The sequence below is a fragment of the Mustela erminea genome, chromosome 2, assembly GCF_009829155.1.
Source record: "Mustela erminea isolate mMusErm1 chromosome 2, mMusErm1.Pri, whole genome shotgun sequence".
In the NCBI taxonomy this organism is placed as follows: domain Eukaryota; kingdom Metazoa; phylum Chordata; class Mammalia; order Carnivora; family Mustelidae; genus Mustela; species Mustela erminea.
The window spans coordinates 52,265,396-52,288,676 of NC_045615.1; the positions used below are offsets into that span (position 1 = coordinate 52,265,396).

At 34.6% G+C, this 23,281-nt stretch overlaps 1 protein-coding gene across 5 annotated transcripts in view; it reads left to right on the forward strand.

Moving 5' to 3' along the window:
* GRID2 (glutamate ionotropic receptor delta type subunit 2) overlaps positions 1 to 23,281 on the forward strand; it is a 1,491,890-nt gene that overhangs the window by 914,323 nt on the left and 554,286 nt on the right. For all 5 annotated transcript variants that reach the window (XM_032332901.1, XM_032332902.1, XM_032332903.1 and 2 more), the window contains 2 exons: positions 8,192 to 8,365; positions 15,569 to 15,730. In XM_032332901.1, coding sequence (XP_032188792.1) covers positions 8,192 to 8,365; positions 15,569 to 15,730 — 336 coding nt within the window. The remainder of the gene's footprint in view (positions 1 to 8,191; positions 8,366 to 15,568; positions 15,731 to 23,281) is intronic.

Consider the following 23,281-nt stretch of genomic DNA (forward strand, 5'->3'; position numbering starts at 1 on the left):
GATTATTTGTTCTTTGGGTATTAAGTTTGATAAGTTCTTTATAGATACTTGAATATTAGCCCTTTATCTGATATGTCGTTTTTGAATACCTTCTCCCATTCTGTAAGTTGTCTTGATTTTGTTGACTGTTCCCTTTGCCGTGCAAAAGCTTTTGATCCTGATGAAGTCCCAATAGTTCATATTTGCCCTTGCTTTCCTTGCCTTTGGTGATGTTCCTAGGAAGAAGTTGCTGTGGCTGAGGTCGAAGAGGTTGCTTCCTGTGCTCTCCTCAAGGATTTTGAGAGCTTTCTGTTGCAAGCTGAGGTCTTTCATCCATGTTAGTCTACTTTTCTGTGTGGTATAAAGAAATGGTCTAGTTTCATCCTTCTGCACGTGGCTGTCCAATTTTCACAACACCATTTGTTGAAGATGCTATCTTTTTTCCATTGGAGATTCTTTCCTGCTTTGTGAAAGACTAGTTGACCATGGAGTTGAGGGTCCATTTCTGGGCTATTTTGTTCCATTGATCCATGTTTCTGTTTTTGTACCAGTACCATACTGTCTTCATGATTACCACTTTGTAATAGAGCTTAAAGCCTAGACTTGTGAGGCCACCAATACTGACTTTATTTTTCAACATTCCTCTGGCTATTTGGGGTCTTTTTTGGTTTCATATAAATTTTAGAATTATTTGTTCTATTTCTTTGAAAAAAATTGATGGTATTTTGTTAAGAATTGCATTAAATGTGTAGATTGCTTTAGGGAGTATAGACATTTTCATAATATATGTTCTTCTAATCTATGAGCATGGAATGTTTTTCCATTTTTTTGTGCCTTCCTCAATTTCTTTCATGAGTACTTTATAGTTTTCTGAGTACACATTCTTTGTATCTTTGGTTAGGTATCTTATGGTTTTGGATGCATTTGTAAATGAGATCAACTCCTTAATTTCTCTTTCTTCTGTCTTGCTGTTGGTATATAGAAATGCAACTGATTTCTGTGAATTGATTTTATATCCTGACTACTGAATTCCGGTATGAGTTCTGGCAGTTTTGGAGTGGAGTCTTTTGGGTTTTCCACATAAAGTATCATATTGTCTGCAAAGAGTGAGAGTTTGACTTTTTCTTTGCTGATTCAGATGCCTTTTATTTCTTTTTGTTGTCTGATTGCCGAGGCTAGGACTTCTAGTAATATGTTGAATAACAGTGGTGATAGTGGGCATCCCTGCCATGTTCCTGACTTTAGGGGAAAACTTCTCATTTTTTCCCCATTAAGAATGATATTTGCTGTGGGTTTTTCATAGATGGCTTTGATGGTTTTGAAGTATGTACCCTCTATGCCTATACTGTAAAGAGTTTTGATCAAGAAATGATGCTGTACTTTGTCAAGTGCTTTTTCAGCATCTATTCAGAGTTTCATATGGTTTTTATTCTTTCTTTGATTAATGTACTGTATCACATTGATTTATTTGTGGGTGTTGAACCAACCTTGCAGCCCAGGAATAAATCTCACTTGGTTGTGGTGAGTAATTTTTTTAATGTACTGTTTGATCCTATTGGCTAGTATTTTGGTGGGAATTTTCAAATCCATGTTCATCAAGGATATTGGTCTGTAATTCTCCTGTTTGGGGGGGTCTTTGTCTGTTTTGGGATCAAGGTAATGCTGCCCTTATGAAATGAGTTTTGAAGTTCTCCTTCCATATCTATTTTTTGGAACAGTTTCTGGAGAACAGGTATTAATTCTTCTTTAGTGTTTGGTAGAATTCCCCTGGGAAGCTGTCTGGCCCTGGGCTCTTCTTTGTTGGGAGATTTTTGATGACTGTTTCAATCTCCTCAGTGGCTATGGTTCTGTTCAGGTTTTCTATTTCTTCCTGGTTCAGTTGTGGTAGTTTATATGTCTCTAGGAATGCATCCATTTCTTCCAGATTGTCAAATTTGCTGGCATATAGTTGCTCACAATATGTTTTCATAATTGTTTGTATTTGGTGTTGGTTGTGATCTCTTCTCTTTCATTCATGATTTTATTTATTTAGGTCCTTTCTCCTTTTTTTCTGATAAGTCTGGCCAGGGATTTATCAATCTTATTAATTCTTTCAAAGAACCAGCTCCTAGTTTCATTGATTTGTTCTACTATTCTTTTGGTTTCTATATCATTAATTTCTGCTCTGATCTTTATGATTTCTCTTCTCCTGGTGGGTTTAGGCTTTCTTTGATGTTCTTTCTCCAGCTTCTTTAGGTGTAGGGTTAGGTTGTGTACTTGAGACCTTTCTCGTTTCTTGAGAAAGGCTTGTATCGCTATATACTTTCTTTTCAGGACTGCCTTTGCTGTGTCCCAAATATTTTGAACCTTTGTGTTTTCATTTTCATTTGTTTCCATGAGTTTTTTCAATTCTTTTTTAATTTCCTAATTAACCCATTCATTCTTTAGTAAGATGCACTTTAGCCTCCATGTATTTGAGTTTTTCCCCACCTTTCCTCTTGTGATTGGGTTCTAGCTTCAGAGCACTGAAAATATGCAAGAATGATCCCAATCTTTTGGTACTGGTTGACTAAAGATTAATTAAACCAATTAATACTTAGAATTATTAAACAAAAATGTCCATTCCATTCTCTTCTTTGATAATATTACATAGGGGACCCATTAATTACTTTTCCCCCCATATCCAATTAAACTTCTAACAACATGCCTGAATCTTAAAAGTGTGAACCCACGTAGAGATCCTGGAACACCAGGAGTCATCTGTCTACTGCTTCTGTATCTGTTTGTGCTATGGGAGAAATCATTCCTTCATATCATACAGAGGAAGCCTGAGGAGACTAGAGTGTATTTCATTAGTGACAAATATTAAGGAAATAATAACAATTTCTATTTTAGTATAGATTTCATAAACATTAAGAGTCTTTTTAAACTTACATTTAAGTTAATTTAATAAAATATTAGAAGGAAAATGTCTTTAAATGTATATTCAGCAAGTTGGGCCACTATTTTGTAAATAAAACATCCACACAAACAAAGCAATTTAACCAGCAAATAAATCACTAAATGTTAGGAGTATAGGAGACCACAATTCTTTTTTTCCTCCTTCACACTTGGATTTTCTACTGTAAGCTGTCATAACTTTATAACTTCACCTTTACCACTACTAAAAACCTTGTGTCCTTTTTACATGCAGTCCTTCTTACTAGTCCTTGAACAGAGCTGTCATTTCTTTGGGGCAGGTCAATACCACCTAGCTTCTGAAAAATCTGATGTTCACAGCCCACAGTTTATATTTGTTATTATTTTTACCTAAACTAGGTTCAAACATGTTTTCTGTACTTTCATTCCTAGGAAAAATCATCATTATCCATATATCTGCAGTCAACATCTTCTAAGTGATTCCATTTAGTTACCTCGTTTTCTCTGAGATACAAAATATGCCTTTGGAAACTTAACTCTCAGTACCTTTACTTTGTTTATGAGTTGCTTATACAAATTTATAATGAATGAATTAAAATTATCCTAGTTTCCATAAAAGAAGAAACATCTATTTCTCAAATTTGCTAAGAAGTTAACAAACTCTAGAAGTAGTAACAACAACAACAAAACTCTAACTATGCAAATGCCCATTTGACTGAATGTAGAAAACATGAATCTGTCTAGATTGGTTTGCATAGCTACTATTTTGTTGCTAATTTTAAAATGGGTTGCAAACATTTATTTAATCTATTGCACCAATAGTTTCTTAAAGAGGTGCTATAAATCAAAGTTGGTACTGTGCATCATGATACAAATTGATGTACGAACTTGAAAACAATATATTTTTTTCATTTGCAATAAGTGTGCTATAATAATGAGAGGCTGTGTTACCTCATATGGTATAATCAATCATATGTTAGTAGTTGGTAATGCTATTTATCTTCTTCCTGCAATCAGTGACTCTAGCTCAGAACAGCCTTTCCATGTAAGTATTGTCATCCCCCTAGGGTCATGAAACAGATGGCCTCACACTTTATTTAAGTATTACAAAAGTTAGAAATTCGGATAGAAAGATATGCATTGTCTAGAGATGCAGGAAACATCATGCTATAAGCACCCTCTATCATTTGATAACACTGAACCTGACCTTTGGTGCCCTGACTTCTTGTTTAAATAATTTAAGGTAATTGCTGCAATTCAGTATTGCAGTTAAAAAGAAGTTGTTGTTTAGATTTTAAAAGCCTGTATGTGTAAAGGAGGTTGTTCATTTTTCCTAGTTTAGTGATTAATTGAACTGCTCACTACTAATCTCTCAAGCAGAAAGTTACCATTCTGCTACATTTCCTGCTGGTATATAGCCTACAGTTGGTTTTGTTCCATATTTCAACATTATGTTTGTGTAATTATTTCACATTAATGTTAAATTCTGTGGAAGCGTGAAAGGTTCATCTTTGCTAAAGCATGAAGAATATAAACATTAGCAAAAGCAACAACAAAAAAATATAATTTTTTCAAACTACGCCATATAGTATACTGCTTAATGACATTACTAAAATCTGGCTTATTTGTTAGTGTTGAAGTTATGACAGCATCCCAGTTGCTACACTTAAAATTTCAGGTATCTATCTTTAGGAGATAGTTTGGTGAAGTCCTGCCATTACTTCATTTGTTCATTCATTTTTAAATTATCAACATTTAGCAAATACCTATGATGAGACAGAAACTTTGTTAGATGCTGAGATTTAAAAAAAGAAAAAAAAAGGGAAAAGAAGGAAGTCTCTTCCAAAATAGTTTATACAGTATAGATGGGTATCTGATCTAATGGATTTTGAGAGTCTTTCCTTCCCTGGAATTTATTATTTTAAACCTATGCTGATACACCACAAAGATTTGGGAGTGACTGAATTCTCCTAAAAGATTTGTTCTGGGAAGTGGCTGTTTCTGGATGGAGTTGTAACAGACTTTTAGCTTTCCTCTTCTCTCTTACACAGTTCAGGGTTCACCTTGTACCAAACTCTTACAGCAAAGGGAATAGGAATATTTTGACTTGACTATTAATAATTTTTTATTATCTGTGTAAGTTATTTTTTGGGAAAAAAAAAAGACTGTATGCCTCATTCCTAAAGAAGTGTGTGTACACACACACACACACACACACACACACAAACACATATACATTCAAATATACATTCAAATATATCTGTGTATATATATGTTTTATTATATCTAAATATGTTAGATATAATAAAACCTTTTTTCGGGGCGCCTGGGTGGCTCAGTGTGTTAAATAAAGCCTCTGCCTTCGGCTCAGGTCATGATCCTAGGGTCCTGGTATGAAGCCCCGCATCAGGCTCTCTGCTCCGCGGGGAGCCTGCTTCCTCCTCTGCCTGCCTCTTTGCTTACTTGTGATTTCTCTCTGTCAAATAAATAAATAAAATCTTTAAAAATAAATAAATAAAACATTTTTCCACTTTTATTACATTATTAATTCTTAATTCAGAAATATACTTATTCATATAGAGAATACAAAAAGAACAAACAATTTTGTTATTCAACCTCTTTAAATTCTTTAAAACTGAGAAAATTTCTGTATATCTTTATAGAGATTAGCATAATTTGGTGGTACTGTAGGCTTGGGAGAATGAGTGTTTGAACTGGTTCTAGATTTTTAAAAAATCTGATGGTTCGCACATTTTTTAAAGTTCAGAGTCTTAGAACAATGTAGATTCGAATAGATTATACAATAGTTTCATATTTTATTATAGTAGTTTACTTATGGATTTTTTTTCATTTAAAAGTGTATCTTTAAAATAGAGTAAATATTCATTTGACTTTCAGTGTTTACATAGCATTACATCTGCCTCTCTTGAAATGCACTTTTTGAAATGTAGAAGTAAAGTTCTGTAAATATAAAATAGCTGCCTAATCAAGTTTTCATATCGCTATCAAACTATTTTTGAGATCAGGTGTCAAAACTAAAACTGCAAGTGAATTTTTTGAGACACACTGTCTGTTAACTTCATTCAGAATGGCAGATTCTTTCCTCCCAGAAAATTACTTCCTTTTCCCTTTCCCAAATAATAATAGGCAAAATATATTCGATTTAAATTGACATTTCCTCAGATATAGCTTAGTTGCTTAGACACCTGAGAACTTCAGCTTTCAAAATCATCCCTTTTTGCGGGCTTGAAAATAGTCCACTTAAAGACTTTGGCTCATGATAGATTACTTTATTATTCCTTATAGAATCATTAATGTCTTTAATACCAGAATAATATATCTTTATAGTTTTAATTTCTATCATTCATGAATATTAATCTAAATATTTCACATAAGGAAATGTGCATATCTTGTATAATTACTTTAGAGAGTGTTTCTTTTGATGACATTTATAAATTCATACCATGAATAAAGAATATTTTGAATGAAGAACTTGGAATTTCTCTGGTTCTTTATTTATGAAGTAAGAATCACAGTATCTGATTCAGAATGCAGTTTTTAGTAGAAAATGAGACAATAGGTGAAGTGCTTAATGTTTGTCAACTATAAGCAGAGACTTAATATAAGTTTTTATACTAATATGCTGATTTATAGTTCATCATATGTGGGGCAGGTAGAAATGATGCTGTTTTACAAAATGTTGCTGTATCTTAGTATTACTAAAGAACAAAAGATCACATATATAACAAAACTTAATTAACATTATGAAAAAGGTGGTAGAATCTCTCACTGTCTTTTAAATGAAAATTCCTGTCTGCACAACATGGAATTAAAAAAAAAAAAAGTAAAGACACTGAAAAGCAATATTAGTTACTTTTAAAATGTTTCTGGTTAAATTTCAGTCTTAAAATGGAAGTTGATGAGATACTGTTTAATTCTGCTTTGTGAATAGATAATAGAGAATTAAAAAGTGATTTGCTTTTTGCCAGATAGTGTTTCTGGTGGGCTAGGGAAAGGACATAGACTAAAGGGAAAAGACAGCATTTTAAATGAGAAAAATCATTTTTTATGGTACATTAGGGATCAATTGACCAGAAATCCAGAATATTATACTGCATACAGCTGACAGGTATTATTTTATTTCCAGAAAATCTCTATTTTTGTGAAGATATAAAATAATGAATTTTGAAACTAATATATGCTTTAAATAAGAATAATATGTAATTAATCTAGAAAGGAAAAGAAGACAATTTACACCTATAAATAGTCTTTTTCTTTTTCATTATTCTTTAATAATTCTTCAGATCAAAATCAAGAAACGCTCACCACAGTCCAAAATTTATCTTGTGTCAAATCTTATTTCTGCCGCCATAAGAATCTATTGAAACCAATAATATGTTAATTGCAAGGCTTTGTTGGTTTAAAACACTCCAAATGGACACTATGAAGCACAAACTGCTTTAGTAAAGACTGCCTTAAAACTAAAATTTATTCTTATCATTTCTATTCTAATTCCAGTTAGAATAGATGTTATAGTATAAAAATATTATTTCATTTTTATTATTTCTACTTCCATGATTGATCCAAGTCTTAAAATTTAAGTCTGAAGTTGGAAGGTGGGAGGGGGTGAAGAAAGTAGAAAATATGTTCCTTGACTTTGACAAATACTCATGTGCAAGATAATATCAATTTGGATAAAGAATATTGTTTTTTTTTCCATTCATCTATTCTGGTTCACATTGTATAATAAAAAATGTTCCATCTTTATGAACACTTTGTTTAATCTGTTCTTTACCAAGAGAAATGTATGAATTAATACCAGTTCTAAGAAATAATTGAGAAACATTTTTTTAAATGTCCTCTTGTTTTCTTTACTTGCTTTATTTGAAAACTCCATTTTTCATTTCTAAGAAAAATATATATTCCTCTTACATTGCAACTATCTTCTGGATACTCAAAGTACCTTGAAACCCACTGATTTTATGACCTTTTTCAATGTTTAGACAAATATTTTTCCAATGTTCAACATAGTATATTAGAAAATTACTACAGATAAGGTGGATTTAAGCAGTTGTTCCATTTAGAATTATTTAGGCAGTAATGTATATAATATAAAGCACAAACAACACCTATAAATGAGCTGATCATTTTAATTAACATGTATTATTGTTTTCATCTGGATGTGTCCTAAGCACTAAGCAAATGCATTATAGTCACGAATTCCTTTACATTTACAAATAACAACTCATTAATAGTTTTCTGTTTCTGTTACCATATTAAAGCATTTCTAATAATTCCATTTCTTATCTTATAGGAAATAAATGATGTGGATGTTCAGGAACTTGTAAGAAGATCAATTGGAAGGTTAACAATCATCCGGCAGACATTTCCAGTCCCCCAGAACATAAGTCAGCGATGTTTCCGTGGCAACCATCGAATATCTTCAACGTTGTGTGATCCAAAGGATCCATTTGCTCAGAATATGGAGGTATATTCTAAATGCTACAGTATTTCTCTCGAGGTGCTTCATTGGTCAATTATACAGAGAGCTCTTTGAGTTGTAATAGATTCAGAATGTTACATGTTTGCATTTTCTGAACTATTCTCTTCCTCTAGAAATTTAGTAAGTCTGATGCAGGAATGCTAAGAATTTCTGTCTTTGATCTTGACCTCAATATAGCAAAATACATACTCATTTAATAAAAATATAATGAGTAAATGTTATTTCCTTCTCAGCAAGTAGATACATAGCATTTGCCATGGTGGAATTTGTGATTGACATTCCTTAATGCCAAATTCCAAATTATTAAATTTGCTTGACTTCTCTGGCATAACAAGGACATAGACATTTATTCTCTTTTTAAAGATTAGTCTCCAGTTGGAAGATATTCATCAAAAAATACTTAGAAATGCAAAAATACTATAGTGCTATATAGTCCTATCGAAATCAGATGGGATATAACTGAAAGCTTTGCTATTCAGAATACAACAAAGAAATTCAAAGTAAATAAATAAAATCTCTGAGCAGCAAAATAGAGAACAGGAAGTCCCTGCAGTTTACTCATAAGGATGTCCTTTAAAAACTCACCCAGAGACTATTTTCTTTTTCTTAAGGAAAATGCTATCAGATTTAGTTTTATTTAGTTTTATTTCCTTTGCACTGGAAATCTCAATATGTCAGTATGAATGGGTTGTTACCAAGGCAGGCATATCGACAACAGTCCGAAGCCATAAGGAGCATTTTCTAGCAGACAAGGGACAGAAAAAAATAATCAGATATACTAATTCAAATATCCTATCAGTGTAGGGCTTTTCCAATAAAAACAACTCGGTGTCATAAAACAGCTCCTAAGGGTATAATCGTGCTATGCTGCTAACATATTAGTATTTTAACAATAACTCTGAGATAGCAACAAAGATTAAAGTCATGGTCAATTTCAGAAGTCAGAAAAATATATATTTTAGAAAGCTGTTCTTTCAAAATGTTTAATCTCAAAAATGTTTTAGTGCTTAGAGATACTCAGTTTGAACAGTTTGGAAATACACCCTATAAGAACTAGTTCATCCCCAGTAATACCAGATAAATAAGGTCATTTTGTAAAATGACTTCTTTTGAAAGACATCTCTACATTTTTCCTATCTTTAGTCAGTTTTGGATTTTTTTAAAGATTAATTACTATTTATCCAACTACTTCATCATACTTATCACCATTGTAAGGAGCAGCATGTATTTACCAGGACCATTGACCACAAAACTTTGTGTTCCTTACTAGATTTAGGCTCTTTGAGACTAGGTCTCCTCCAAGATCTGGTATCATAAAATCCCATGAAGTACTCGTCTATCTTTGTTTCCTCCATCACACCTACCACACTGCTTTGCTTCATCATAAATATATGTTGATTTGAATGTAATTAAGGAGAAGACAATGATTAAAGTATGCCACTCTGAAGCCTAAACAAGGTCTGTTTAAATTTTAATGCCAGTCTTACACATATGCTTATAATGACCTATTTTTTTCATATTAATTGGTCATGAACATGATTGATATGAAAATGATAGAATTCTAAATGGAGACAGTGGAATAATTTTGATTAAGAAAATTTTGAATTATTGAAGTTAATCTCTGTCAAAGGAAGTAATAGGAAATATACAAACTGGGAAAGCAGAAAGTAGCTACATAATATTTTAAGGCACATTCATCTAAAAGTATAATCCTACTGATTTATTAATGAGTATCTTGAAACCATGGAACAAATATTTTTTCTTTCTTTCTTTCTTTCTTTTTTTCTTTCTTTCTTTCTTTCTTTTTCTTTCTTTCTCTTCATAGCCCCAGACTTCTATACTGAGTTAAGGAAGCACCATGCCTCTTATCCCACACCTTTGTCTTCCACCTGTAAAACCCACAGATGGAAGAAAATAAGAAAATTACTTTTATTTGAGGATTTATTACACAATAACTTCCCTATTATACATAATAGGTTTTGAGAAAATATCTAGTATATAAAAGAAAAATTGACAGAAGATTTGATATGTGGATATATATATAAAATTAAGAATCTTAAATGCAGGACTGTAAATTTAAGATGTTCCACTAAAAACACAACATATGATATAGAGGCTTCTCTTGGTAAAAATTTTATCTGACTGAAGTTAGAGGAAGCCACAAGAATAATATGTTTTAAAAAATTGGAAGTAGGGGATTCCTTCAGAGACGTAACCCTCCCAACTTGGAGCCTATAAAAAACTGCAGGTAAATAGGATCACAGATTTTTATCTTATCAGCAGGGTACTATTAAAAATAGCTCAGAAAAAGTAAAAGTATGAAAATATGACTCAAGTGAGCTCTAAAAATAGAGACCCAACTATTAAATAGAAACCCAACTATAAAATCACAATAGTCAGTACAACAGGGGAGAAGAGAGTTCGTGTGGGTCTCGGTAGAGGTCTCTGGGCTCTTACTTAATTTAATATACAGAGAAAGAAGATTCAGATTTGTTTTGTTATAAACAAAAAACAAGCTTTCCAAACTTTTAAATTCATGCCAGAAAGACTAAAATCAAGGATGAGTTGAAGTTGCAAAATAAAGTTAAAGAAAACTTTTAGCTCTAGAGACAAAGTTTGTACAATATATGAAGCGAGAAAAAAGTGAGGCATTAACTGCTTGGTGAAACTAATGTTAGATTGACTACTAATAGAGAGAAAATAGAAAATTTCAAATTTTTTTTTTGCTTTTGTTATCTCCATCTAAGAAAAACTGTCTTCAAATTGGAAAAATTAGAGTTAAAATTATTTAAAAAAAATAAACCACTCGTTTATAAGGAGCAGGTTTTGGAGATGGTAAGCGTATGCCTTACTGCTTTAAAATGAGGTCTAAATAATAATTGTTTTAGAATATTAAATAAAACAGTAGATATGATCACAATATTATAATTTAGAAATACCAGAAAAATACTTGGATAGAAGACCCAAGTACATGAGATTGGTATATTGTTCCAAGTTTCAAAAGGAAGGAAAATGATTCTGACAGAATTTAATACACTAAAAGTTGATATTTGGATAAACTGTAGAATATATTACTAAATACATGGTTTGGGATACTTCAAATATGACAATAGGACTTCCTTAAGGGTAAGCACTACCAAACTAAATCCTATTTACTTATTTTTTTTATAAAGATAGAATGTTATAAACCTATTTATTGCATATTGACTTTTAGGTATAATTTACCAATTTCCTTATGAAATCTTTATAGAAAGGCATTAAAAAGTCTAGATAGGTTAATGTCACACAAATATTTCAATAAAGAACTTAGAAGATAGTAGTAAACATTATTTTTAGATTTAAAAAAGAAGAAAAAGATAAAAGTTAGAAATATGTGAAATAGAAATATGTGGAAGTCTCATCTTAAAATTTATAATTTATGAGTTTCTTTAAAATTAAATGTAATATTTCAAATAATTTACCAGTTAACTTTGTTTATTCTTCAAATCTTTGAGCAAATTTGATATGCCTGGAACATAGCTCAGATATATTTTGTAGCTCTGAGTACTTCTAATATCCATAACTTCTTTTAACTTCAATTTGGGAAGTATGGAACTAAGAGGATGCTCAACCATAATGATAAATATTCTACTCTTGAAGTGCAAGGAACTGTATATGGTCATCCAAAAATAGTATTCTTGGACCTTACATTTTTAATTATTTACCATTACACAAATAAAAGTGAATAATAATGCCTAACAGATTTGTAAATGACATAAAGCTAGGAGAGAAAGCTTATGCTGTGTTATATAATCAAGATCCAAATTATTAATATTTGCTGATTAAAAATAAATGTGAAATTTGACATTTCAAGGAGATAAAGGATAGGTTCAAAATTATTATAAGAAGTCTGGATGGATAAGACCTGATTTGATAGCTGTTTAAGGTTATTAAGATGAAGGCAAATTTTGTTTAAACATAGCACAAGTCCTTTTGGCTCTAAGCCATTTTAATGTGATCTTGGTCTCCTTAGTGGAGCATTTTGTGAGATCAAGAGAGACAACCCTTTAGACTACTCTGTCCTAGACAGATCACATCTGCAATAATATGTTGGCAATGAGTTCTAAACTCTGAACAGAAACATCAAAAACTAAGAGAACAGAAGAAAAATGCTGAGATGATGAGCAGCCTAGGAGTTACACCATATGATGAACAACCGAAGGAAGGAGGATATTTCAGGGCAAGTCATGGCTGCTGTCAAATATTAGAAGATTGTCTTATAAAGGAGGTGGGTGCTGGGGGCTCAAGTAAGTCAGAAAGCGAGGGTGGTGACAGTAAGATAGAGAAAAATGATTGGTCAGATGGTGGAAAAATGGAGTTTGAGATGTTAGAGGAGGTGTGTGTTTGGATCCGGTAAATAGTTCCTCTTGTTTGTTGTGGCCAGAACAAAAGTCAAAATCATCTCTGTAGGAATTGCAGTGACTTCTTTTAATGGAGGGAGATAGTTTAGAATCACTGTGAGAGAGGAGTCAAAGACCTCATGAATACAGAGTGACCAACAGACCAATAGGTGATAGCAGAATAGGACCTCAGCATAGGAAAGAGCATGAACCTCAAAACAGAATAGGCACTTCCCTGAGAAACAACTACCAGAAGGGGTAATGGAAATCTCAGAGAATGTCATCACCTCCTTTCAATTCCATAGTTCAGAAGGTGGGAATGAGAGGCAGCCATTTGTCAAAAACACCTGTCATATCAAAGACAAGGCATTCACCTTTAGGAGCAGCATGGACAATTAAGGCACATGCCTCAGAGTTTGCAGGAGACCCTGTGCCATGGCAATGTCAAGATTAGGATGGAACACAAGGTGCCAGGTTTCTCACATCTTGACTTCTGTCAGATGTACCTGACATTAAACCTGACTTCCTTTTCTTTGTCTTCTCTTATTTGACAGCTATTTATCAAAAGCCAAATGTGTGCTAGGCTCCAGGCTAAGCCAAGAGGAAATAAAGAAGAAGGGAAACAAAATTACAGAGGGGAAACATTTGGACACTATGAGCCCTATCTGGAAGGAACTCATATTCTAGTGTGAAAACCAGATTAAAAAAAAACAAAAAAAAAAACAAACTTACCATTACATGTTACAAGTAGAAGCATGCAACATGAGTGTCATGGGAGATAAAGAAGACTGCCCAATTAGCCTGGAAACAAGTAGAGTCCTGAGAAATAGCCAGGGTAGGATTCACCTCACCCGTGACCTGCAGATTGAATATTAGAAGTTAGGTAGTTGGAGAAAGGTAAAGAGACATCAAAGAGTGCTATTCCTACCATTTCATATATATATATATATATATATATTTTTTTTTTTTTTTTAAATCAGTCAGCCAGAGGGAGAAGCCAAGGAGAGCTAGAGAGTGAAGAGCAAGCAAGTTTGAGGCAGCCAAGCAAGGAAAGGTTAAAAGAGGCCAGAGTATTACAGATTATTGAGAAAATGTCCAAAGGTTTCCCGTTCCGTTCAGGTCTTCAAAGTCTAATTCAAAGTGAATTTTGAGTCATCAACTACTTTTATCTTCAAGTCCTCATTCATTGCAGATGTCATCCATGTCCCCTACTCTCTCTAGTAATTATCAGACAGGGGAGGTTCAGGGAGGTGAAGGTGAGAGTAGCCTGTCCTAATATTTCCTTATAAAGAACAAACTGGTATTTCACATAGTGCATGAGAATATGTAGTACCTCTTTATTTTGCTTTCAAGTCACATCATTTTACTTATTTATTTTATTTAAATTCAATTAATTAACATATAACATATTATTGGTTTCAGAGGTAGAGGTCAGTGACTCATCAGTCATATAATATCTAATGCTCATTCCATCACAAGACTCCCTTAATGTCCATGTCTCTTTAAAGAAAGGCCTGCCTTCCCTCAGTACTATGCATATAAAATGATACTTAACAAAAACAAATGATTAAGATTCACCTAGTAATGAAAGAAAACTCACAAGGCACTGTTAGGAAGTGCTTATTAACAGTTTTTCATAATATTAAACTGTCATCCCAATAGTTGAAATTTAGTGCCATTCTGTGATGGTTGAAGACAATTTCATAAGATTCCTTAGTAATTAATTATAATTAATTATAAACAAAGGGCAATCAACATATTGTCACCTTTGTTTTCAGGAAAAAACTGTGATAACAAGATATATTTAAAAATCTGAGGAGACTCAAATGCTTTAAGATGAATTTAACTTCCATAGCTATAGTGATTTCTCATTTTTTTACTTTGTGTTTTATTTTTCCTTCAGAGAAGTAGTAATATACCATTTAAAATCTTTTACTGACTTTGGATGTATCTTGGTGTTTATATTTCCTAAATAATTTCTAATATCTTCAAAAAATAAACACCTCCTGCAATTGACAGTATGAATAGTACTTCTGGCACGAGTTAAGTGTAAGAGTGCAATAGATCAGAGCAAAAATTTTCAGTTCATTTTTTCAATTTATATAGAAGGGAGATAATGACATGATTACTCTGGAAGAAGAAAGCATTAATATATATAACACATATTCACCCACAGTTCATAGTTTATGGTATTTGTCATGCTATTGAATTGCAATTCCTCTGTATACCTAGATAAGTTTGTATAGATCCTTGATAATTATAATGTTTATGAATGGCACTGTGTTCTCTCATTTTCTCATCACCGAATCCCCATAGAGAGACACATACACACAGATGGCCGCTTCCTTTTTCTTGCACCTATGACACTCATTTTATATGTAAGATCAAGTTGATATTTCTCCATCTGAATAATCAGAATGCAAAAACTTGACATATTCAGAAAATGTATTATTCAGTTTGCCCTTCCAATCTGAAACCCTTAGATCCTTACCTCTTCAGAAAGAAATGAGGGCCAGTGATTTTCAAAGGTCTGACACTAACAGTCTCGCCTCTGTCGAAACTTCTTTTTTATCTTCCCTTTCACACCTAAATAAGCCGAGAAAGCAATTGAGGCATACAATCAGACAAGACTTCATTGTCAATGGTGAAATTGCCCAGGAAATGAAAAAAAGAAACCTTTTGCTTAATAAATAACCCAGTAAACCAGCCATCTATGACATGAACGGAAGTAGCCGAGCTGATGATTTTCCCCTTATTCTCAGTGGTAGGCATCAATGATTCTAATGATTACTGTCTAATGTCTTTTCAGATTTCAAACCTTTACATATATGACACGGTGCTTTTGCTTGCTAATGCTTTTCATAAGAAACTGGAGGACCGAAAATGGCACAGCATGGCCAGTTTGTCGTGTATCAGAAAGAACTCCAAGCCTTGGCAGGGAGGGCGATCCATGCTGGAGACCATCAAGAAGGTAACTTGTGGCTAACGTTTCACTCTCCTTAATTTTCATGGAAAGGGGATACATTAAGTTGTCTTTTGTTGAGATATCTTTTAAAAGGATGTTTCTCATCACCAATACTGTTGTCAATGTAAGATGCAAGACAGTGTAATAGAGAAATGAAATATTAAAAGAAACAACGTCAGAAAGTCACATACATGCATAAAACAAGGAGCCCTTCCTTACACGTCAGGGAATTATATAAAGTTAGGTTGAATTATTTTTAGCTGCCTTTGTTATACCTTTAGGATTAGGGATACTAAGATTATTTTGGTGCCTGTCACAAGTACAAATAGGTGGGGTTTTCTTTTCCTTAAAATGCACCATCAAGGGGCACCTGGGTGGCTCAGTGGGTTAAAGTCTCTGCCGTCGGCTCAGGTCATGGTCCTAGAGACCTGGGATTGAGCCCCACATCGGGCTCTCTGCTCAGTGGGGAGCCTGCTTCCTCCTCTCTTTCTCTGCCTGCTTCTCAGCCTATTTGTGATCTCTGTCTGTCAAATAAATAAATAAAATCTTTAAAAAAAAATGCACCATCAACTGAAAAAAATAAGTGCAAGACTTCACTGTCTTTGGAATACATGATACATGGTACGACATTAGAGGAGATGATCCTTAATTTATCATATGATAAAGATAAAACTCATAAACAGTTAATATTTTTCAGCCTTCGTGAACTATTTGAGATATTTGGTGCATTCTTCTTCCTCACTGTCAGCGTGGTGTTTAGCCAGGCTGTGACCCGCTTTGGCTGAGCTACGTGCTCTGTTCCCGGGAGGCAGTTTATGGTGCTTAGCTCCTCTCCACGGTATACGCGTTCTGCAGTTTATTAGCCTCTTTGTCATGTCATCCTTGCTGGCATTTTCTGTTTGTCTCACACAGCTTCTTGGATTTAAAATGAAATGATTAATAAAACAAACAAATTTCTCTTGTACCCTTTACACAAAGAAGACAGACACTTGGAAGTTGATGTTCCTTATTTTACCCATCCTTTTTTTCTCTGATGTGTTTGCCTTTCTCTCCTGAAACAAAAAGAGAAATAGCTAGTTGAATGAAATATGAACGTTTTTTAGAAAAGCCAGAGAAAAATTTAAAAATTTATCATTAGAAGTGAATGAGCTGTACAAGAAACCAGGAAGGAGAAGAAGGAAATGTTGCAAATGGAGACTAGCCTGGATATTTCTCTTGGTGTGTTTCCTCTTTGTGAAAGAATCGCTTTAATGAGAATTTAGGCTCTTATCAACAGAAGTGCTTGAGAATTCAATGCATTGAATATATTGGCAGAATAAAATATTTCAACTAAAAAATGAGTAAGTCAAATCTAAACTCAAAGTGTTGCCAAGATCTCCCTATCTGTGTAGAGATTTGGCAGGTATGAATCCAAGGGAAGTTGTTGAACATGATTCTGATCCTGCCAATTTATTAATTCATGGTTTGGCTGGGATTCATTCTTCTGAATGAATATAAAGGCAGGATAATAGTTTGGGAGGTTGCTTAGGAGATACTTATTTAGTGGAAGTATTAGTGGGAGGGGAAAGAGAGACACCATAATATGTAGGTGGTTCTCATGGAGCAATTCATTATACAAAATGATGCTGTTGAAAAATGTATAATCAAAACAATAATTTAGATATAATAATTATGACATTTATTTTGGGGGGGAATATTTGTATATTCGTCCCAGTAAGCTTTCAGCCCAGTGACACTTTTAAAGGAATATATCCATTCTATGTATTTAGAGACTAATTTTGAATGATATATATCATTGCAGATATATTTGGTTTCCTTATTTTTTTTAAGTAAACTCAGCCCAGTGGGGCTTGAACATATAACCCTGAGGTCAAGAATCACATGCTCAGTTTCATTATTTGTTTTCCCATATTTCAAACTGATTTCAACAAAAATGGAGTCATTTTTTTCCAGTCATATTACTTTGCCTCATATGAGTGTTTTTGTCATCTCATTCAGATGTCATTGATAATACTGCGTGTACCAAGAAAATTTGAAAGAACATTACTACTCATATAGGAACTCCCAGTAGAGCAGAATGGGCTCAGGGATGTCCTGGCTAATTCAGCCCAAGCAGCAAGGGTGGGCCAGGTCTTGCTAGTGGCCAGTCAGTGAGACTGGGAAAATTTCCCATTTACTTGGGCTAGAGATTTTTAAGACTTACATTTCCTACTGGGTTCAGTGAAGCAGGTGCAGAATGAGCTTTCTTGATCAGCATGTCCAGATGTGGAGCCAAAGGGGAAAGGGAGACCAAAGCTTAGAAAGAAATCAGCAGCCAAATATCACAAATGAGGTCAGGCTCTTTATTACAATGGGAACATTCTAGTGATAAAATTTTTAATTACATTCAAGAAACCACTGCATGTCTATATTAAGGGCATACTATATATACTTTACAAAGCCTCTGAGTCGCTGTGAGGAGACAAGTGAAAGAATGAGGATCTGTCCCTTAATTAATTTATATTCTTTTTGGGGGGAGGTAAGACAAAAAAAAAAATTAAGAAGCAATGTAGTTGATATAAATACTGTAAATGTCCAGTACATTTATAAGGGGGGAAGTGGTAGTTTCCAGGAAACTGCTGTATGGAAGCTTTACAATGCATTTTATTAGTTGTAAAATAGGTACTTCCACGTTTCTCTTCTTTTTGAAAAATAGTGGTCAATTCTCAAGTGTTTATTTCTCCCAGGTATTATCAGTTACCCCCAAGCCATTGCTATTTATATGACTTCTAGAGATCCACTTTGAGATTTATAATTTTTAAAATACTGACTCTTCCCATCTGTGGACATGGTATCTATCCACATAGTCACCTTTTTATAGCCCTCAGTAAAGACTAGTGTCCTTCATACTTATTTGCATTATATTTTATACTTAAAATTTTATAAAGTTTTGAATACGTATGTCTCTGTGTATGTGCATATTTGTACACATTATCATGAATCGAATTTATTTCCATTATGTTTTCAAACTAGATATTGTAAGTATGTAGGGCAGTTGTTGATGTTTGACATATTTTGTGATCGAGCTGACCAACCCTTGAAACTTGACTCCTGATTCTCACTTCTTCCTTCATAGTTTATTCCCTTGTCTTTTTCAAGTAGCCATTGATCTCGTCCTCAAGTAAAATTAATGTTATCACCTAATTCTAATACTTTGTATCTTTCTAAAACTTTCAAGAACTTAAAAAAAACATATTCTTGAGGCTGTCTGGGAAATGACCTGTCAGGTATACCCCAGAGTTTATGTACCTCAGAGGTGGTCATCTGTTCCTGCTCCAGGTGAGGATGCCAGGTCATCTCCATCTCAAAGGTGTAGATGTAAGGATTCTACCTCTAAGGAGAGCTGTTGCTGATGCCAACCTGGCTTAGAACTGACTTGCACAACCCTGCCACATAGGACACACTAGTTTCCGGTTCTCCTCTGATGCATCCTTCAACTATTTATCTTGATTTTAATGTTAATTCACCACTGACATGGGACGCTTCCAGCTCTTGGGTGGAAGGAACCCCAAGCTGTGGTGTTAGCAGCACACCCATGAGATAGAAGCCTGATGTGGGGTCTACATGGAAGGGTCTGTAGGGGAATTTGCAAGATAGGCTAGTTACAGAGGATAGAGTGGCTAGTGAGCAGCGTCTAGGCCACAAACTTGTGATTTGAGCAACATATGTAAATATGGCAACATGTGAAGAAAACTTGGGGGGTTTTCTTCACATTTTATTGACTCTGTGTCTAAAGAAGATAGTGTTGTCATAGATATTGCTGGATGTTTGTACATGCAATGATGGGGTGATTCATGTTATTGGGGAAGCATGTTAAAGTGTAAACTGTGAATAAAGTCATTTGACAAAAATCTGTACAGACGGCTCATCCACCACCCACAAGAAGTTATCCCAGTTTTTAACATGGCTGTCAATGAGATCTTCTTTGACAGTTACCAGATTCAATCAGACAACATCAGATTTAAGTAGGACCATTCAATGTGTTGAAGACTAATTACATGAGAAACCTGAATTCAGAAGACATTGACCAGTCTATCACCATAAGTGGCATGTTGATTAGGATGTCTCACCTGCTTCGTGAGATGCAGAAGTCCTTTTGCAATGCCAGGTATGCATCCACAGTGCCTTGGTGGAGATGGACCATGGCTGAATCTCTGAGCTCTACATGGGTGAATGCTGACCCACAATCACTCTGTGTTCTCAGACAAGCAGATGGATCAAACATCAGCAGTCTTCTAGAAAATAAGCCTGCAAGGCAGATGCTTCATGCTGTCATCCTTTTTACTCACAATGATCTTGTTGACAAGGTTCAACCTGGGGACAGAGTAAACAGTACAGACATCGATTGAGTTGTTCTTACTGAGTCAATTCAAGAGTGAGTAATGTGAAGTCTGTCTACAAAACCCACATTGACGGCAATTATTATCAGAAAATGGATGCAGAACATCTGCATGAAGAAGCAGATGAAGATACGGAATGGAAACTTGTTTTCAGAGAAGCGTGTGGTATTGCTGAAGGAGCTCTACGGAAAACGAGGCATTTATGAAACGATTGCTTCAGTCTCCACTCAAAGCATGTAAGAACATCAAGATTTTAAAAAGGGACTCTTGCTTCAGCTCTTCCTTAGAAAAAAGAAAGATTTTAGTCACATGGCAAAGGACAGACTTTGTGCTGAAAACAAATCCTGATGTGTGGTGACCCTGGGACCAGTACGTCCCAGCCTCTGCATTATGTGTATGATCCAGTCTCCTGGGACTGACTTCACAGTATAAGTAGCAAAAGACCCTGAGATAAGGCAGGTGGTCCTGAAGACTGACGCCTTTGACCTAAGTGACAGTAGTATCTGCTGTATTATAAGTTTGAGATGAATGAAAATATGAGACCAGCATTGTGCACTGTCATGGGACAGTTGGCTCTCTCCATCTCGAAGGCTGGGATTATTTGTCAGTTCAAATATTCTTTTTAAGATTTTATTTATTTATTTATTTGACAGAGAGAGATCACAAGTAGACAGAGAGGCAGGCAGAGAGTGAGGGAAGCAGGCTCCCCGCTGAGCAGAGAGCCCGATGTAGGACCCGATCCCAGGACCCTGAGATCATGACCCGAGCCGAAGGCAGCAGCTTAACCCACTGAGCCACCCAGGTACCCCTTATTTGTCAGTTCAATGCATGCACCTGTATCCTGGCAGCAGCAAATTCTATTGAGTCTCAACAGAAAACAGCTATTGGTAATAATCCAGTTACCTCACATGTTATTATCAAGGCTCGATTTGATCTTCCTCATGCTGGACTCTCACGATGAAGCCTTTGACAGGCACCCGGTTCACCACCTTGTGGCTCTGTACTACCAGAGCAAGGAGCAAGTGGAGAAAGGGTTCACAAATGTGACAGTATTGAAGAACTCCATTGCTTATGAGCATACATGCTTACGAGCACAGTCATGTCTTGGCTGAGCCAGCAAGCCTGCCAGGCTCTCATCCAGGTTTATGTAGACTTGAGTAAGATCAGAAGCTCAGTAGTAGCTGAGGAATGGTTTCTGCATACTCTGGACAGCTGGTATCCTTAAGTCACTTAGCAGAACCACTGGATTGAACTATGGAAATATCTTCTTACTACAAAAATGAATTCCACCTCCTCGAAATGGAGAGAAGGGTTAGCTAACTTAGTTTATGTAAGGGCAAACACCAACTCTAAAATACAACTTTTTGAAGGTATTCAGGGACAATCTGACATAGCAATGACCAAAGATATGTTTGAAGACGGGCTGCGTGCTTTAGCTGATGATGGCATCTTACAGTGATGGGGAAAAGTGCTTGCTTGCTCTGAATCTTTCGTGAGTAGTGCTGTGTGTTCTTCTTGTCTGTACTTGGGAATTGCACTTGTTCCATATATGTTTGGCATACAGGCCAATTGGCTGCCATGCTGCCATCAGCAGAAATAGATTTTTTAAATAATTATCTGACTCCATAAAAATGTTTTAACTTGGGTTCAATTTTCTTAGGAGGGGCATGTTTTCATAAAGTGTGTGTTTTCATTTATCCCCCCACATTTTGAGTAAAAACATAGTGCCAATTGGCAACATATATGGCATATATGATAGAAATTATTTTCTTGCAGTACCTTTTTTTTTTTTTAACATCAGAGCTTTTAATCTGTGGGTATATACAGATAGCAGAATGCCAGTGTTTTTTGAAGGTGGCAGTCTGGGTCATGTTTTTTGTGCTAGACTTTCTAATAGCAAGCATCCATCGACTTGGAGTTTTTGTGATGTGAGATAAGACTTAATCAGAGCCTTTATCCCTGTTATAGGACTCAAACATAATTCCTCCTAGAGGCTGGTTCTCATGGCTACTATAAGATCAGGAATTAATGGTTGGAAATGATTGGATTCTAGGCTAATGTCTGCCACTTTATCCTACTGTAGAAAACTTTTCCCCTAAATAAATGACAGGGAGAAGTTTAAAAATAATAAAATAAAAGCTGTTCTTGACTAACTGCTTTAGCTTCTACTTCTAAATTTGTATAATTTTGATGATAAATAATATCTTGGTTTAATAAATATGCCACAAGTGTTTTGCTATAAGTATATCAAAGGTATTATTTGAAAAGAGATTTCTAAACAAGGTAAAGAATATATCTTTCTATTTTTTTATTATTTTTGTGCTTTTTTTTATTTAACTCATGCGGTTTTATAGTAGCAAGGTAAAATAAAATAATCCTTCCCCAGTTTTAAGATGGAGAAAGCTGAGCCTCTAGGAAAATTAAACAACTTATTAAGGGTTAGTTACGATGCAAATTTGTTTTATTAGCAAGTTGTTTGGCTTCTAACTCTGTGTTCTGTATACCATACTATATACCCTTTTCCTTGTTCATTGTGATAATTTTATTCACCACTGCCAAAACCCTTTGGCTAAAGGGAATGCCACATACCAAGAAACCAAGGGTATAAGTGCTATGTGTAAATATTACATAAACAATATCTTAGTTTCAAGGTGCCTTTTTCAGATGCCTTGAATTTGGAGTGTGCATTGATGAGTCTGCAAGGGTATGATTCTAAAGGCATGGACTGCATTTTTAAAAGCTCTTGTGGCAGAAATTTATCAGCACACATATGCAATCTTTACTGTTTTATGAAAACCTACATTTAATTGTAGTATACATTTTGGTAAGGAGTTTTCATGTTGTATAGTTTAAATTTGTTGAGGTTACCTGCCTTAAAGAAAGCTTTCAAGCCTTTTAAACTAAATAAGTAAAACAAAAGCTGAGCTGCTCTGGAAGAAAGTGGGGGAGGGTCTCTATAGATGGACTCCCACTACAACTGGTTCTTAGAACCGCAGTTTGAAACCCACTTCCCTGGGACATTTAGAAATCAGTTTAATCCATACAGATCTAGCGCCATTCTTAGGTTGTGGAATAATATTACATTCAAGCAATGTGGGCAGAGTATTTTTATTTACAGACTTGTTCTAAAATTAAATGGCAATCATTTCCTATTTTTTCTTACTATCAATGTTGAGAC